Consider the following 16,548-nt stretch of genomic DNA (forward strand, 5'->3'; position numbering starts at 1 on the left):
GCTGGCTCCGGGTGACACAGCTGTCCCCAGTGCCCGGCTCTGGGCAATGCTGTCACTGCAGCCAGGGAAGGAGCTGCATCTCCCTGCATCCAGTGCCATCAGAAGGACACTTGGAAGTCTCCCTGAGATTTCAGTCCAAGCTGGGAGCTTCAATCCAGGATTCAAACCTGTCCTAGAGCATCTCTGAGTTATAAGATTGATGGGGAAAGGCAGAGGTGTTCTGACACTGAAAATGCTGCTGGGTTGGTGAAATGAGAAAAGTGAGTCCTAGGCTAAAAAAGTGGAGCTGGGCTGTGGTGGATCCATCTGCTCTTAGCAGTACCTCAGGACGGTTCAGGGGAAGCGTGGGAACCTGATCACCCTCCACCTGAGAAAGGTTAAAGCCCAGAGAAACTCTGACCAGAATGACAGGCCATCTCCCCTCACTCGCCACACATCAATTTGCCTCACAGAACTTGCTCTGTTCTCCCTGGAGGCAGCAGAAATGCTGAGGGCTTCTGATATACAAGAATACCAGGAGAGACATGGGGGTTCTTAAAAAGAAAACCTCATAACTCTTAAACACAGATGAGTGTCTGTGTGTGTTTCAGGGGAGGGTGTATGGGAAATGGCTTTGGTTTTGGTTACAGGTATCTCCTCTAACTCTTCTCTGTCCTTTCTCCATGAACAGGTCCCCATGTGCAGCCACAGCCAATGTCCAACAGCAGCTCCATCAGCCACTTCCTCCTGCTGGCACTGGCAGACACGCGGCAGCTGCAGCTCCTGCACTTCTGCCTCTTCCTGGGCATCTCCCTGGCTGCCCTCCTGGGCAACGGCCTCATCATCAGCGCCGTAGCCTGCGGCCACCACCTGCACACACCCATGTTCTTCTTCCTGCTCAACCTGGCCCTCAGCGACCTGGGCTCCATCTGCACCACTGTCCCCAAAGCCATGCACAATTCCCTCTGGGACACCAGCACCATCTCCTACACAGGATGTGCTGCTCAGCTCTTTTTCTTTATGCTCTTCATCTCAGCAGAGTTTTCCCTCCTGACCATCATGTGCTACGACCGCTACGTGTCCATCTGCAAACCCCTGCACTACGGGACCCTCCTGGGCAGCAGAGCTTGTGCCCACATGGCAGCAGCTGCCTGGGCCAGTGCCTTTCTCAATGCTCTGCTGCACACAGCCAATACATTTTCCCTGCCCCTGTGCCATGACAATGCCCTGGGCCAGTTCTTCTGTGAAATCCCACAGATCCTCAAGCTCTCTTGCTCCAAATCCTACCTCAGGGAACTTGGGCTTCTTGCTGTTAGTGCCTGTTTGGCATTTGGCTGTTTTGTGTTCATAGTTTTCTCCTATGTGCAGATCTTCAGGGCCGTGCTGAGGATCCCCTCTGAACAGGGACGGCACAAAGCCTTTTCCACCTGCCTCCCTCACCTGGCCGTGGTCTCTCTGTTCCTCAGCACTGGTGTATTTTCCTACCTGAAGCCCCCTTCCATCTCCTCCCCATCCCTGGATCTGTCAGTGTCAGTTCTGTACTCAGTGGTGCCTCCAGCCCTGAACCCCCTCATCTGCAGCCTGAGGAACCAGGAGCTCAAGGCTGCACTGTGGACACAGATGACTGGATGCTTTCAGGAACATTGAACTGCTGGCAAATTTCTGCAAATCACTTGTAATAAAAGTCATCTTTGATACTTCTTGTTGGTTTCATTTTGGAGGTTCTTTTTCTTTTACTCTTTCAATATTGTCCACAAATAAATGTCATTGTTTGTGCCATTTCTCCTTCTGTTTCTCTCCACCTTCCCTGTGGCCACAGACTGTGTCAATGACGGGCTGCGCTCTCGGTGGTTTTAAAGGAACTCAAGGATGTCCCAGCAAAGTTTTCTGCCGAGATGCCCTTTTGGTGCCTTCTCTGGAGCTGCAGCAGCAATGTCTGTGTGCAGAGCTGGGGCAGATCACTGCTGGCACAGCAGCTGTGCCCAGCAGCAGCAGCACTTGGTGTTGCCAGTGCTGCTCCCGTGGCCCTGCCCCGCTGCCCTGGTGGCCCTGGTGTTGCTGCAGGGCCTGAGTGCTCTCGGGGCCGGGCACAGTCCTGGGGGTGGCAGTGCCGGGGCTGCAGCAGGGACAGCCCATGGGCACTGCTGGGGCAGCGCTGACGCCTCAGGCCAGGGCCTGGGGGCTCCAGGCTCCTTGCCCAGGCTCTCTCAAGGACACGGCCAGGCCAATGCTCAGCACAGAAAACCCCCGTGAGCAGCCCCAGGCTGGCCGTGGGCAGGCTGGGGGCAAACAGCATGGCTGGTGCTCTGCAAGGGCCCTGGGGGAGACAAGAAGGAGCAGCAGAGCAGGGGCTGATCCATCCCCAGTGCGCTGGACAGCCCAGGGCAGCGTCCCAGAGCGTCCTGATGGAGCTGCCAACAACATCCCCCCTCTGCAGCCCTGGCCTCTCCCCCAGCTCACACAGGTGCCGCATCCTTGCAGGCACAGCCACGGCAGCGCTGGCTCAGGAGCCCCTGTTTGCATTGCACACAGCAGGCGGGAGCACCCCCATGCTGCTGCTGTGGGGACATGAACCTGAGGGAGCACAAATGCCATCAGCCCCTGGGGCCAGGAAGGGCTGGGGGACGCCAGGGAAACCAGTCAGCTTTGTCCTGGCCTCTGCAGCCAGCCAGAAAGTTTGTTCCCATCAGCTGGGAGTTTCCTGTCCCACTGCAGACGCTGCTGCTCAGAGCCAGGTCTGCCTGGCAGCCACCCCCAGACTGCCCTGAGCATTTCCTTGGCTTCACCTTTGCTTTCTTTACTCTTCCTGATATAAATTTCTTCCCATTGCCCAACCCTGTTCCCTTCCCTGCAAACAGCCCATCCCTGTTTGCCCTTTCCTTTCTGGCCCCACTCCCCATTCCAGTTCCTGACTTGGCACCATGGGAACGTCCCTTGGGGAGCAGGATCATCCCACAAGTGCTGCAGGAATTGTCTGCAGGCTCCTGCAGTGCCTGGTGCTGCTCCCTTGCCAGAGGCAGCCCAGGCCAGGGGGGCACATCTGGGCTGCTGTGTCTGGCTGTGGGGCTGCCTGTTCTGGGCAGTGAGGAGGGGCTGCAGAGGCTCTGCAGGACTGACAGGATGGGCTTTGGGGCTGTGAGGAGGAGCTGAGGGACCTGGGCTGCTGGAGCTTCTGAAGAGGAGGCCCAGGGCTCCTCCTGCAACTGCTCCAAGGGTGGTTTCAGAGAATCCCAGAATCAGCAAGGCTGGAAAAGACCTTGGAGATCATCAAGTCCAACCTGTGCCCTGAAACCGCCTTGTGTCCCCTGAGCCTCCTCTTCTCCAGGATAAAGAACCCCAGCTCCCTCAGCCGCTCCTCACAGGACTTGTGCTCCAGACCCCTCACCAGCCTAGTTGCCCTTCTCTGGAGACGATCCAGCCCCTCCAGGTCCTTCCCAAATTGGGGGGCCCAGAACTGGACACAGCACTCGAGGTGCTGCCCAACTAGTGCTGAGCACAGGGGAAGAACCACTGCCCTGCTCCTGCTGGCCACACCATTCCTGATCCAGGCCAGGAGCCATTGGCCTTCTTGGCCACCTGGGCACACTGCTGGCTCATGTCCAGCCTGCTGTCCATCAGTCCCTGCAGGTCCCTTTCTGCCTGGCTGCTGTCCAGCCACTCTGTCCCCAGCCTGTAGCGCTGCAGGGGTTGTTGTGGTCAAAGTGCAGGACCTGGCACTTGGACTTGTTAAACCTCACCTTGTTGGATCTGGCCCCTGGATCCAGCCTGTCCAGGGCCCTGTGCAGCGCCCTCCTGCCCTCCAGCAGATCAACACCCCCAGACAACTTGGTGTCACCACGGTTCCATGAGGCCCCAGAGTGTCCCTATGGTGTCCATGATTCCATGAGGCCTCCCAGTGTCTCAATGTCCCTCTGGTGTCACAAAGTCCCTTGGATCCTTGGGCCCCGCGGTGTCACAATGGCACCGTGGTGCCCCAGGGCCCTGCAGTGTCACAATGGATCCTTGGTTCCATGAGGTCTGGCAGGGCAGCAATGCTCTCCTTGGTTCCCGCTGTCTCCCACACCTCCCACTCTCAGGCTATAGAAGGACATCTGGCTGATGAAGGGAATGGGAGTGGGTGCCTACTCGAGGAGGTAATAATAAAAATCCCTCCCAACCCCCTCTCCCAAGCCAGGTGCCCCTTCAGATTCGGTATGATCCCCTGGATCTGGAGAGTCAGCCAGATGGTTTAGAAGAAAATTATCTGCCCAGTGAGCCTCCCAATTATGATTCATCTGTGATACAGATTAGCACCTCTAACATCAAAAAGGAAAGAAGGGTGATCGTGGTGGGTGACTCCCTCCTGAGGGGAACAGAGGGCCCCATATGTCGACCAGACCCACCCTACAGAGAGGTCTGCTGCCTCCCTGGGGCCCGGGTACGGGATATCACTGACACACTGCCTGGGCTGATTCAGCCCTCTGATTATTGCCCACTGCTGATACCCCAGGCTGGCAGAGATGAGATTGAAAACAGGAGTGTCAGGGCAATTAAAAGGGACTTTAGGGCATTGGGTCAGGTGGTTAATAGGACAGGGGCACAGACAGTCTTTTCCTCAGTCCCTTTGGAGTCGGAGAAAAACGCTGAAAGCAATAGGAGAGCTCACATTATTAACGAGTGGCTCAAGGATTGGTGTCATTGACAAAATTTCAGATTCTTTAATCATGGGGCAACTTTTACAGCACTTGGCCTACTTGGACCAGGTGCGCTCCATCTTTCTGTCAAGGGCAGAAGAATTTTAGCTCATGAATTGGCAGAACTTGTTGAGAGGGCTTTAAACTAGGTCTGAAGGGGAAGGGGATGCAGCTGGTTTGTCTGGAAGCAGGCTCGTGGGTGGTAAGCCTGAGTTAGGGGTGAAATCAGCAGCCCAGCTGAGGTGCATGTACACCAATGCACACAGCATGGGTAACAAACAAGAAGAGCTGGAGGCCATGGTGCAGCAGCAGAGCTATGATGTCATTGCCATCACAGAAACAGGGTGGGACGACTCACATGGCTGGAGCGCTGCACTGGATGGCTGCAAGCTCTTCAGGAGAGAAAGGAAAGGGAGAAGAGGTGGAGGGGTGGCCACTTTACATTAGGGAGGCTTTTGATGCTGTAGGTGTTGAAACTAATGATGATGAGTCAAATGTCTATGGGTGAGACTTAAGGGGAAGGCCAACAAAGCTGACATCCTACTAGGAGTCTGTTATCATCCACCCAGCCAGGAAGAAGAGGTGGACAACTCATTCTAAAAGCAGCTAAAGAATGTCTCAGGATCATCAGCCCTTGTTGTTGTAGGTGACTTCAATCTGCTGGACATCTGCTGGGGACTCAATACAGCTGAAAAGAGGCAATCCAGGAAATTTTTAGAGTTTGTGGAGGACAATTTTTTGTCGTAGCTCGTGAGTGAGCCCACCAGGAGAGGGACTATGTTATATCTGTTGTTTGTAAATAGAGATGGGCTGGTGGGAGATGTGGTGCTTGGAGGTCACTTGGGGCACAGTGATCATGAAATTATAGAATTCTCAATATTTTGTGAAGTCAGGAGGAACACTAATGAGACTTTTACATTGGACTTCGGAGGGCAGACTTTGGCCTACTTAGGAGACTTATTCAGAGAATTCCTTGGGGAGCAGCCCTTAAAAACAAGGGACTTCAGGATGGTGGTCATGCTTCAAAACAGAGATCTTGAGGGCACAGGAACAGACTGTCCCTGTGTGCCAAAAGACGAGTCAATGAGACAAACGTCCAGCCTGGATGGGCAACAAGGATTTGAAGGAACTTAGGAATAAAAAGAGGATGTATCATCTTTGGAAGGAGGGTCAGGTCTCTCAGGAAGTATTTAAGGGGCTTGCTAGGGCATGAAGGGAAGAAATTAGGGAGGCTAAAGCTCAGTTTGAACTTAAAATGGCAGCTTCAGTTAAGCGTAATAAAAAATGTTTTACAAATATATCAATGGTAAAAGGAAGGGTAAGACCATCCTTTGTTCTTTATTAGATGTGGACGGGAATTTAATAACTGCAGATGAGGAAAAGGCAGAGGTGCTTAATGTCATTTTTTGCCACAGTTTTTAGTGAGAAGATGTTTTGCCATCAGGACAACTGTCCTCCTGGGCTGGTAGATGGTGTCAGGGAGCAGAGTGGACCACTGTTATCCAAGAGGAGGCAGTCAGAGAACTGCTGAGCTGCTTGGATGTTCATAAATCCATGGGACCAGATGGGATCCACCCCAGGGTGATGAGGGAACTGGCAGATGAGCTTGCCAAGCCACTCTCCACCATTTACCAGGAGTCCTGGCTCACTGGTGAGGTCCCAGATGACTGGAAGCTTCCCAATGTGATGCCCATTCACAGCAAGGGTGGGAAGGAGGATCCTGGTAATTCCAGGCCAGTCAGCCTGACCTCAGTACCCGGTACGGTCATGGAACAGTCCACACTGAGTGCCATCACACAGCACTTCCAGGATGGCCAGGGTGTCAGACCCAGCCAGCAGGGGCTTAGGAGGGCTAGGTCATGTTTGACCAAGCTGGTCTCCTTTCATGACCAGGTGACCCTCCTGGTGGATGCAGGAAAGGCTGTGGATGTGTCTGTTTGGACTCCAGCAAGGCCTTTGACACTGTCTCCCACAGCACACTCCTGGAAAAGCTGCAGCCCACGGCTGGGACAGGAGCACTCTGTGCTGGGTTCAGAACTGGCCGGATGGCCGGCCCAGAGAGTGGTGTTGAGCGGTGCTGCATCCAGCTGGGGACAGTCACCAGTGCTGTCCCTCAGGGCTCTGTGCTGGGCCAGCTCTGTTCAATATTTTTATTGACCACATGGATGAGGGGATTCAGTCCTTGATTAGTAAATCTGCAGATGACACTAAGCTGGGAGAGTGTGTCCATCTATTGGAATACATGACGGCTCTGCAGAGACACCTGGAATGGTTGGATGGATGGACAGAGTCCAATAAGATGAAGTTAAACCAGTCCAAGTGCCCAGACCTGCATTTTGGCCACAATAACCCCCTGCACTGCTCTAGGCTGGGGACGGTGTGGCTGGACAGTGCCCAGGCAGAAAGGCACCTGGGGGCACTGGTCGACAGCAGGCTGGACATGAGCCAGCAGTGTGCCCAGGTGGCCAAGAAGGCCAGTGGCTCCTGGCCTGGACCAGGAATGGTGTGGTCAGCAGGAGCAGGGAGGTCATTCTTTCCCTGTACTTGGCACTGGTGTGCTTGGCATTCTTCCCCTGTACTGGCACCATTCCTTGAGTGCTGTGTCCAGTTCTGGGCTCCCCAATTTGGGAAGGAGATTGAAGTGCTGGAGCATGTCCAGAGAAGGGCAACAAGGCTGGTGAGGGGCTTGGAACACAAGTCCTGTGAGGAACAACTGAGGGAGCTGGGGTTGTTTCGCTTGGAGAAGACTCAGAGGTGACCTTATCGCTGTCTACACTCCCTGAAAGGTGGTTGCAGTCAGGTGGGGGTCGGTCTCTTTCTCCTCACAGCAAGTGTCTGAACCAGGGGACAGTGTCTTAAGTTGCACCGAGGGATATTTAGGTCGGATATTAGGAAAAAAGTTTTTTTATGGAAAGGGTGATAAAGTACTGGAACTGTCTGTCCAGGGAGGTGGTGGAGTCACCATCATGGGATGTGTTTAAAAAAAGACTGGATGTGGCACTCAGTGCCATGGTTTAGCTGAGGTGGTGTTAGGGCATGGGCTGGACTTGATGATCTTGAAGGTCTCTTCCAACCCAGCAATTCTGTGATTCTGTGATTGTGTGACATCACAGACCAGGTTGTGACATCATATCGTTGGCTGTGACATCCCTGGTTTATTATGTGACATCACAGAGCAGGCTGTGACATCAGAGCATGCCTGTATGACATCACAGAGCAGAGCAAGCTGTGAGGTCAAAGAGTGTGCTGTGACATTATAGGGTTGCTGTGTTCCATCACTGAAGGTGTTGTGACATCACAGGGTGGGTCTGTGAGCCCACAGAGGTTCTGTGTGACATGATAAGTGAGTTCTGCCACCACAGAGCAGGCTGTGACATCACAGAGCAGGCTGTGACATCACAGAGGAGGTTGTGATGTCACAAAGTCAGCTGTGACATTACAGGCTGGCAGTGTGACATCACAGAACGGGCTGTGAGGCCACAGAGAAGAATCTGCCATCAAAGAAAAGGGCTCTGTGAAATCACAGAGCAGCTGTGTGATGTCACAGAGAAGGCTGAGACAATACAGAGTGGGTTGTGACATCACAGAGCTGACTGTGAAATCACAGAGCAGGCTGTGACATCACAGCGAGGATGCATAACATCACAAAGGTGGCTGTGACATCATAGAGCAGGCTGTGACATCACAGGGCACCTCTATGAAATCACAGGTGGCCTGTTACATCTCAGAGTGGGCTGTGTGACATCACAGGGGCTGTGTGACATCACCAGGGCTGTATGACCTCACAGGGGCTGTGTGACATCACAGGGGCTGTGTGAGGTCACTGGGGAGGTCACTCCACCCCGGCCCCCCCTCCCAGTTCCCCCAGAGAAGTCCAACGCTGCTCGTGCACAGCGGGGTCCCCTGTCCCCCCGGGTCCACCCGCCCCCGGCGCCGCAGCCTCCCCCAGAGGATGTTCCACGAGATCGACCCCAGAGCCTGACACGGGGACGGGGGCTGGGGCTGTGGGGGGTGGGACAGGGGGACAGGGACCCCCCGGCAGCGTCCCCGTGTCCCCCAGGGCCAGAGCCTGGGCCAGGGCTCCTTCACCCTGTTACCAATGAGGGCTTGAGAGCGCTGAAAAGTCCCCAGCAAGGGATCAGCAAAAACCAGATTTAATATTAAGTGACAGCATGGCAAAGTTCCTTGGCAAGAGTCACTCTGCTCCTGACTGGACACTTCAGGCACACCAAGGAAACAAAGCAACAACAAAACCAAACAAAATCCAGGCAATCAAACCAGAAATGAGCAACAATTGAGGCTTTCATTCCTTTGGAAGAGAACTGTCCTTCTCGTCCAGCTGCCCATGGCCAGAATTGGGATTTCACCTCCAACACTGCCTGTTGTGACAGACTGGAGGAGATTGTTGGCTGGAAACATTTCATGTGTGGGGAGGAAGGGGCAGGTCCAGCCTTGCCCTGCCCTGGAACCCCTGCCCTGCCCTGCCCTGGAACCCCAATCCCCCCAGAGCCTCTATCCCAGCCCAGCAGTGTCTGCCAGTCCCTGGCACAGCACAGGCAATGCTCCACAGCCACCTCTGGAGCCCCCAGCCCAGCTCCTGAGTGACCAAATGACCCCAAGTCCCACCTGGGGAAGGGCCCCGGAACACCAAGGGGTATTTATGGCTGAGCACAAGGCAATGACACATCTTGACCCTGCGTTCTCTTGGAATTTCTATCTGAATGCCACTGGAACCCAGGATTTGGTAGCTCTGTGTGTGCTTCTGTGTATCTTTTTTGTCTTTCTCTTTCTGTGTCTTCTTCTTCTATATATGTCCTCTCACAAATTTTGATTAACTTAAAAAAGAACAGGCTTAGAGTTTGTGAATTTGAATGGGCCAAGTTAATGCTTTGAGAAGTGTTTTTTGTTCATTGAATGTTATATTAAACCTTTTGCCAAAGTTTCTCTGCTCTTCTCAAGTTGCCAGTAAAGGCTGTTTTGTTGTTTTGAGCTCCTGAGAATCTCTTCTTGGTATTTCTCCAGTGCATCCTACTCAGAGGACACAAACAATTGTAATTCCTCTTAAATGTCTCCTTGAGAGAGTTGTCTGGGGGATGGGAATCAGGGCTTTGTGTCCTGCTTGGCACAGCCCAGGCAGGGCTTTCACAGCCACATTCCTCACTCCATTTCCCAGCTGGAGCCGCTGGTGCCTCTGAGTTCTGCTGCCCCAGCCCCAGGGACGCTCTCCTTGTCTGCCCATTCCCCCACGGTCTCTGGGCAGGGATGGCCTCAGTGGGGGCTGCTGACATCCTCAGCACCTTGGAGGCTGCTGCTGAATTTTACTGCTCCAGAGGCTTCTTCAGCCTTCAGCTCTTCAGTTCAGGAATTCAGTGTCCCAGAGCTCATTAACATTCAGAACACCTTAACAAGCCAAGCCTCTGGAAATAATGTAAGCATTAAAATCTTTTGTGGTTAATTAGACCAATTTCAGAAGCCTATTCCAAGTGAATACACTACATTTAAAAAGACAGTGAGAAAAGATTTTTAAGGTCCTGTTGGGTTTTTTTTTTCTGTAATACATTGATATGTGCAATCCCCAATTGACATCGAATCCAACTGCTAATGCAGTTTGAACCGACATGAAAATCAAGACCCTTCATGGCTGACAATCAGTCAGACTCTGTCCCTACCCCCACCCCAACATTTTTCCCATCCAAGCCCTGGCACTCAGAGCAGCCTTGTGCAAATCTGAGCTCCCTCCAGCCCAGGCTGCACCTGCAGGTTTCAGCTCCTTGGCTCCAACTCCCCTCTGCTTTCCCTGGAGAAGGAGCTGCTCGAGACACAGAGGGATGTTCATTTCTTGTCATCCAACAAAGCCAAGGGAAGGCACAGGTCCACCAAATGCAAAAGTCATTCCTCTGCTGGCTAATAAATCCACTTTGCACAGCAGACAGTCCCAGACCAATGGAAAACACCTTCTGTGCCCAGTACAGATACCAAGGTCCCCCCAAACCCTCCCTGCCCTGATTCTGCCCAGATTTGCTCTTTGCACACACGAGTCACAGGCTGAAGTCAGGAGCTCCCTCCATGCCCAGAGGGAGGAAAAGAGAGAAAGTGGATGAAGAGCTCTCCTGTGCAGAGCCAAGGTCCAAGTGCCCCTGCAGTGGGAACCACAACTCATCAGGTTTGTGTCCTTCGGGCTCAGGGATGGTGACACTCAGAGGCACAGAAAGGTTTCTTGCCAACAAACACAAGCTGAACATTTGAACAGTTTAATAACCATCCCAGCACTTCCCTCAGCTCTCTGTGATGTCCCAGCAGCATCTGACATGTCCTCCATCCCCAAGGGATTTCTGTACAGGAACAGTTTTAGACAAAGACACAAGAAAAGGCATTTCTATTATAGATTTAAAAACAGCAAGATAAAAATTAATATTTATTTGAACTTCAGAAAGATTGGGCCACTCCCTGATGTGCAAAGAATGAAACCTGTCCATTGAGAGACATTTGAATGACCAGAGAGCATCTGGAGGGGGAAATCTGGGTGCAACGGGAAGTACATAGATCCACCTGGTCTAGTGCAGAGATGTCCTTAGACATGGCCATTTCAACAGGAGAAATGGAAACACCTAAAGGAAGAGGGAGAGGAAAGAATAAACAGAATATTGGTGACTCAAGGAGATGGGAAGATCAGTATTTCTTGTCATTCTGCCATCAGTACATCAGAAAATTGCTGTTTCTTAAAAGTACTCAAGTGACCCAGATAGTAAAAATGTGCTTGCATATCATGAAATGTACAAGTATTAAAACCTGTGCCCCTTTCCAGGCAGACATCAGCTGTGTGCCCATGACCAGGCAGTGCCAGTTGTGCCCTGAGGTACCGAGCTGGGATTGGATCTCTCAGAGAGGAGCTGAGGGAGAGCAGAGCACCTTGCAAGCTGCAGGTCCCTGCCAGCCCCGCAGGGCTCCTGTGCCATCAACATCTGCTCTGCTCCAGCCTGAAACAGGGCCCGGCATGGTGCCGGGACCATCAGAGAGCTGAGGTGTGTGCTGGAATTCAATGCCCTCCCCATGGCGCAGCAGCCCTGCATTTCCCTGCTCCAGCCTTGGTCTCCAGCACAGCCATGGAGGCTCTTTGGGCTCCTGAGTGTTCCTGCTGTGTCCATGCCCCCAAGGGCACAGAGCAGCCTCCTCTCTTGGGCACTTGCCTGTTTTCCATGCCTTGCACAGGCGCTGGCCCTGCCCCACAAGGCCTGGGCTGAGTCCTGCCCTGCACGCTCAGCCAGGCTGGGATGGACACTGATGGTTTCTGTGCCAGGCTCTCTGAGCCCAGCCCAGCTCCCTGCAAGCTCTGCCAGCTGCCCTGAGCTCTGTGCAGCACCAAGGGCCTCTCCCCAGCACAGCCCAGCCGGCTCTGGCCCCACAGCTCTGCTCAGCCCAGGCTGCTCTGGCCACTGGCCCCACGGCCTCAGCCCCTGGCCAGGGCACAGCAGCAGCTGCAGCTCAGCCAGGACTCAGCCCCAGCCATGGGGGAAGGGGCTTGGCCAAGGCCAAAGGAGGCTCCCTGGGTGCCCTGCTCCCCTTGGGCTGAGGTGCTGAGAGCTCTGCAGCCCCTGCTGCCATCCCATCTGCCCAGGCCAGCACAAGAGCCCGGCCTTGGGGCCCTCCAGAGCTGCTCCTGCTCCAGGCCCAGGGCCCATCCCAGAGCTGGGGCAGCCACAAAGCTGTGCCCATTTCTGGTCATTGCTGCTCTGATGGGGATGGATCCTCAGCCACTTGGAGGTTGCTGACGAACTTTACTTCTCCAGGGACTTCTTCTTTCTTGAGCTCTTCAGTTCAGGAATTCCATGAGAAAATCTCATAAACATGAGATTTTCAAAACATGAAATTTTGTTCAAAACACCCAAGATAAGAAAAGCCCCTGGTAATAATTCAAGTCCTCAATTCTTCTGTGGTTAATTAGACAGATTTCAGTAGTGTATTCAAAGTGAATATACTATATTGAAAACAGTGCTGAGAGAAATGTTCTTTTCCTGTTTGTAGTTTGATATCAGCAATGTCCAATTGATATTGACCCCCAGCACCTCCTAATGCAGTCTGAACAGATTTGAAAATCAAGACCCTTCATGGCTGGCAATCCATCACACTTTGTCCCCAACCCCTCCCCACCATTCCCCTCATCCAACCCCTGGCACTCAGAGCAGCTGAGGAATGGAGTCACACCCAGGGGTGTCCCCAGGGCTCAGGATTGGGGCCAGGTCAGTGAAATCTCTTGATTGCTGATCTGGACGAGGCCATTGAGGGCACCCTCAGTCAGTTCCCAGGTGAGCCCAAGCTGGGTGGGAGTGTGGCTGTGCTGGAGGGCAGGAAGCTCTGCAGAGGGATCTGGACAGGCTGGAGCCATGGGCCCAGGACAATTGGATGAGGTTCACCAAGGCCAAGGGCCGGGTCCTGCCCTGGGCTCACAACCACCCCAAATCCCTGGCCATGCCCTGCCCCTGATCCCCACAGCCTGTCCTGTTTCCTTCATCCCTGAATTGCCAGGGACTTTCTGGGACAAGGGAGCTCTGCTCTGGGGATGGAGGGAGGTCCAAGTGCCACCACTGGACTGGGAACCACTATTCATCAGGTTTGTGTCCTTTGGGGGTCAGGAACTGGTGAGAGTCAGAGGCACAGAAAGTTTCTCTTCATGGCCAACAGACCACGGTTGAACAGGACACAATTTAATAACAATCACACTCTTCCCTGAGCTATGTGCAACGTCCCAGCAGTGTCTGATGAGTCCACCATCCACAAGTGATTTCCATACTAGAATTGATATTAGACAAATGTGGTTCTGTGATAGAAATAAACACAATTAAGTTCCTGTACCAGGATGCTCGTCCTGGAGTGGTGCAAAACAGCTCAAACAATTCCTGATTTGCAAAGCTGTCAGTGGAGGTTGGAGAAGGGAGGTCAGGCTGCTTTTGGTGTTGAGGAAATGCTGAAACCAGCCTGACTCATTTCATCTCCTCCTGGCCTGGCTGATCTCCCCTCTTTCCCCTTCCACCCACTGGCTTTTGTCTCCCACCAGGCCCCCCGGTGAAGAGCCTGGCTCTGTGTCCTCCATCCCCTCCTCGCTGGCACTGCCAGGCTGGGATGAAGAGCCCCTCAGCCTTCCCTGCTCTGGGCTGGACAAGCCCAGCTCCCTCAGCCTCTGCTCACAGCCCAAGGGCTCCAGCCCCACCTTGGAGGCCCTTCCCTAACCCTGCTCCAACTGCATGACATCTTTCCTGCCCTGGGGAACCCAACCCAGGCCACAGGGACCTGGATAATCCACGTCCTTGATGTCCTGGTCACACAGCCCTGGCCCCTTTTCCCCAATGTCAGGCTCTGGGGTGGATCCTGTGGAACATCCTTTGGTGGGGGCTGTGGCTCCAGGTGGACCGGGGGGATACCGGGGGACAGGGACCCCGCTGGGCATGAACAGCATTGGACTTGTTGGGAGAAACTGTGAGGGGGAGCATGGGTGGAGTGACCAATCCAGTGACCTCACACAGCCCTCCTGGGATGTCACACAGCCCCTCTGTGATGTTGTAGCCTGCTCTGTAATGTCAGACCTCTGCCCTGTGATGTCACAGCAGGATCTCAGATGCCACAGAGGCAGTTTATGTCAAAGCTGCTTGATGATTTCACATAACCCACTCTGTGATGTCATAGCCCACCCTGTGACCTCATGTTACCAGATGATAAATTGTCTCCACCAGGTGAGCTGACACCTGGAGCTTGTTCTCCAAAACCCCAGGCCTATGGAAACCACACAATGCCCATTGTGTCAGAAGGGGAACTGGAAGTTCACCAGCCTCAGTGTCCTGACAGCTCAGCCAGGCCCCCTGGAACATTGGGGTCCACGACCACCAGGGACCACCAGAGAGACCCCCAGGACAGAAGAACACATGGGTAAAGGGGAGGGTAAATATGTTAATGATTTTGGGGAAATGATTATCAGATGTGTGTTTAGTCCAGGACAATCAATGAACATGTGTGCAAAATACAGAATATGAACAGAAACTTCCCTGTCCTCAGCATGCTCGGCTTTGGGAGGAGCTATCCCCCGTGCACCCGGCTGAATAAAGAATGCTGCTTCTTAATGCTGCATTGGTGTGAAGGAGTTTTCTGTTTTACCAAATTTTTGGTAACACTCCACTCCCAAGGAAAGCTCTGTCTCCTGCTGCTCACACACAGAGAAGGGCTGGTGGCAGATGTGGGGGTCGGAGGCTGCCTGGGGCACAGTGACCATGAAATAATCAAGTTTTCAATGATCTGTGAAAGAAGGAGGGGCAGCAACAAAACTTCCACACTGGAATTAGGGAGGGCAGACTTTGGCCTATTTAGAATGGAGATTTGGGGAGTACCGAAGCAGGTTCTGATTTTTAATGGGAAATAACCCTTAAAAACAAAGGGGTCCAGGGAGGAAGGACACATTTCAAGAAAGTAATCCTAAGGGGGAAGGAGCAGCCTGTCCCAGTGTGGCCAAAGATGAGCTGGTAAGGAAAATGACTGCCCTGGCTGCCCATGGAGCTTTTGTGGGAACTTAAGGGAAAAAAGAGGGTGTATTAACTTTGGACAGAAGGTCAGGCAACTTAGCAAGTGTTTAAGGATGTTGTTATGTCATGCAGAAAAAAAAGCTGAGAGGTGAAATCTGAACTAGAGCTTAACCTGGCTACTTCTGTGAAAAATAATATAAAATGTTTCTTTAAAAAATTAATAGCAAAAGGTGGGATAAGGAGAATTCCTTTCTAGGATGCAGTGGAGAATGCAGTAACTAAAGATAAGGAAAAGTCTAAGCTTCTTAACACTGTGTCTCAATTTTTAATATATGGACATGTTGTCCTCAGGACAAGGGCTCTCCTGAGCTGGTAGATGGGCACAGGGATCCATCCTAGGGGGATGAGGGAGCTGATGGATGAGCTCCCCAGGCTGCTCTCCATCATTTACCATCAGTCCTGGCTCACCAGGGAGGTCCCAGAGCCCTGGAGGTGCCAGTGTGAGCCCATTCCCTAGAAGGGCTGGAAGGAGGATCTGGGGAACTCCAGGCCTGTCAGCCTGACCTAGGTGCCCAGAAATGATCTGGAACAGATCACCCTGAGTGCCATCACAGGGCACCCACAGGATGGCTGAGGGGTCAGAGCCAGCCAGCGTGGATTTCAATGCCTGCATGGATGATCTGCATGACGGGATTGAGACCAACATCAGCAAATTTGCAGATGACACCAAGCTGGGTGTGAGTGTTGATCTGCTGGAAAGCAGGAGGGCTCTGCAGAGGGACCTGGACAGGCTGGATCCAGGGGCAAAATCCAACAAGGTGAGGTTTAACAAGTCCATGTGCCAGGTCCTGCACTTTGGCCACAACAACCCCTGCAGCGCTACAGGCTGGGGACAGAGTGGCTGGACAGCAGCCAGGCAGAAAGGGACCTGCAGGGACTGATGGACAGCAGGCTGGACATGAGCCAGCAGTGTGCCCAGGTGGCCAAGAAGGCCAATGGCTCCTGGCCTGGATCAGGAATGGTGTGGCCAGCAGGAGCAGGGCAGTGATTCTTCCCCTGTGCTCAGCACTGGTTGGGCAAAACCTCCAGTGCTCTATCCAGGTCAGGGTCCTCCAATTTAGGAATGACCTGGAGGGGCTGGAGCGTGTCCAGAGAAGGGCAACAAGGCTGGTGAGGGGTCTGGAGCACAAGTCCTGTGAGGAGTGGCTGAGGGAGCTGGGGTTGTTTATCCTGGAGAAGAGGAGGCTCAAGGGACACAAGGCGGTGTCAGGGCACAGGCTGGACTGGATGATCTCCAAGGTCTTTTCCAGCCTTGCTGATTCTGGGATTCTGTGAAACCACCCTTGGAGCAGTTGCAGGAGGAGCCCTGGGCCTCCTCAGAAGCTCCAGCA

General features: G+C 53.3%; 1 protein-coding gene across 1 annotated transcript; it reads left to right on the plus strand.

The window, feature by feature from the left end:
- Nucleotides 1-996: 996 nt before the first annotated feature.
- LOC137463814 (olfactory receptor 14J1-like) lies at nt 997-1,626 on the plus strand. The gene has a single exon (XM_068175204.1). It carries the CDS (start codon nt 1,000-1,002, stop codon nt 1,624-1,626), a length of 627 nt encoding a protein of 208 aa, XP_068031305.1. The 5' UTR covers nt 997-999.
- Nucleotides 1,627-16,548: the final 14,922 nt, after the last annotated feature.

The sequence above is a fragment of the Anomalospiza imberbis genome, chromosome 30, assembly GCF_031753505.1.
Source record: "Anomalospiza imberbis isolate Cuckoo-Finch-1a 21T00152 chromosome 30, ASM3175350v1, whole genome shotgun sequence".
Classification (NCBI taxonomy): domain Eukaryota; kingdom Metazoa; phylum Chordata; class Aves; order Passeriformes; family Viduidae; genus Anomalospiza; species Anomalospiza imberbis.

Excerpts from the sequence above, each read along its gene's own strand:
- LOC137463814 (XM_068175204.1), top strand. The coding sequence starts at position 1,000 with ATGCTCTTCATCTCAGCAGAGTTTTCCCTCCTGACCATCATGTGCTAC.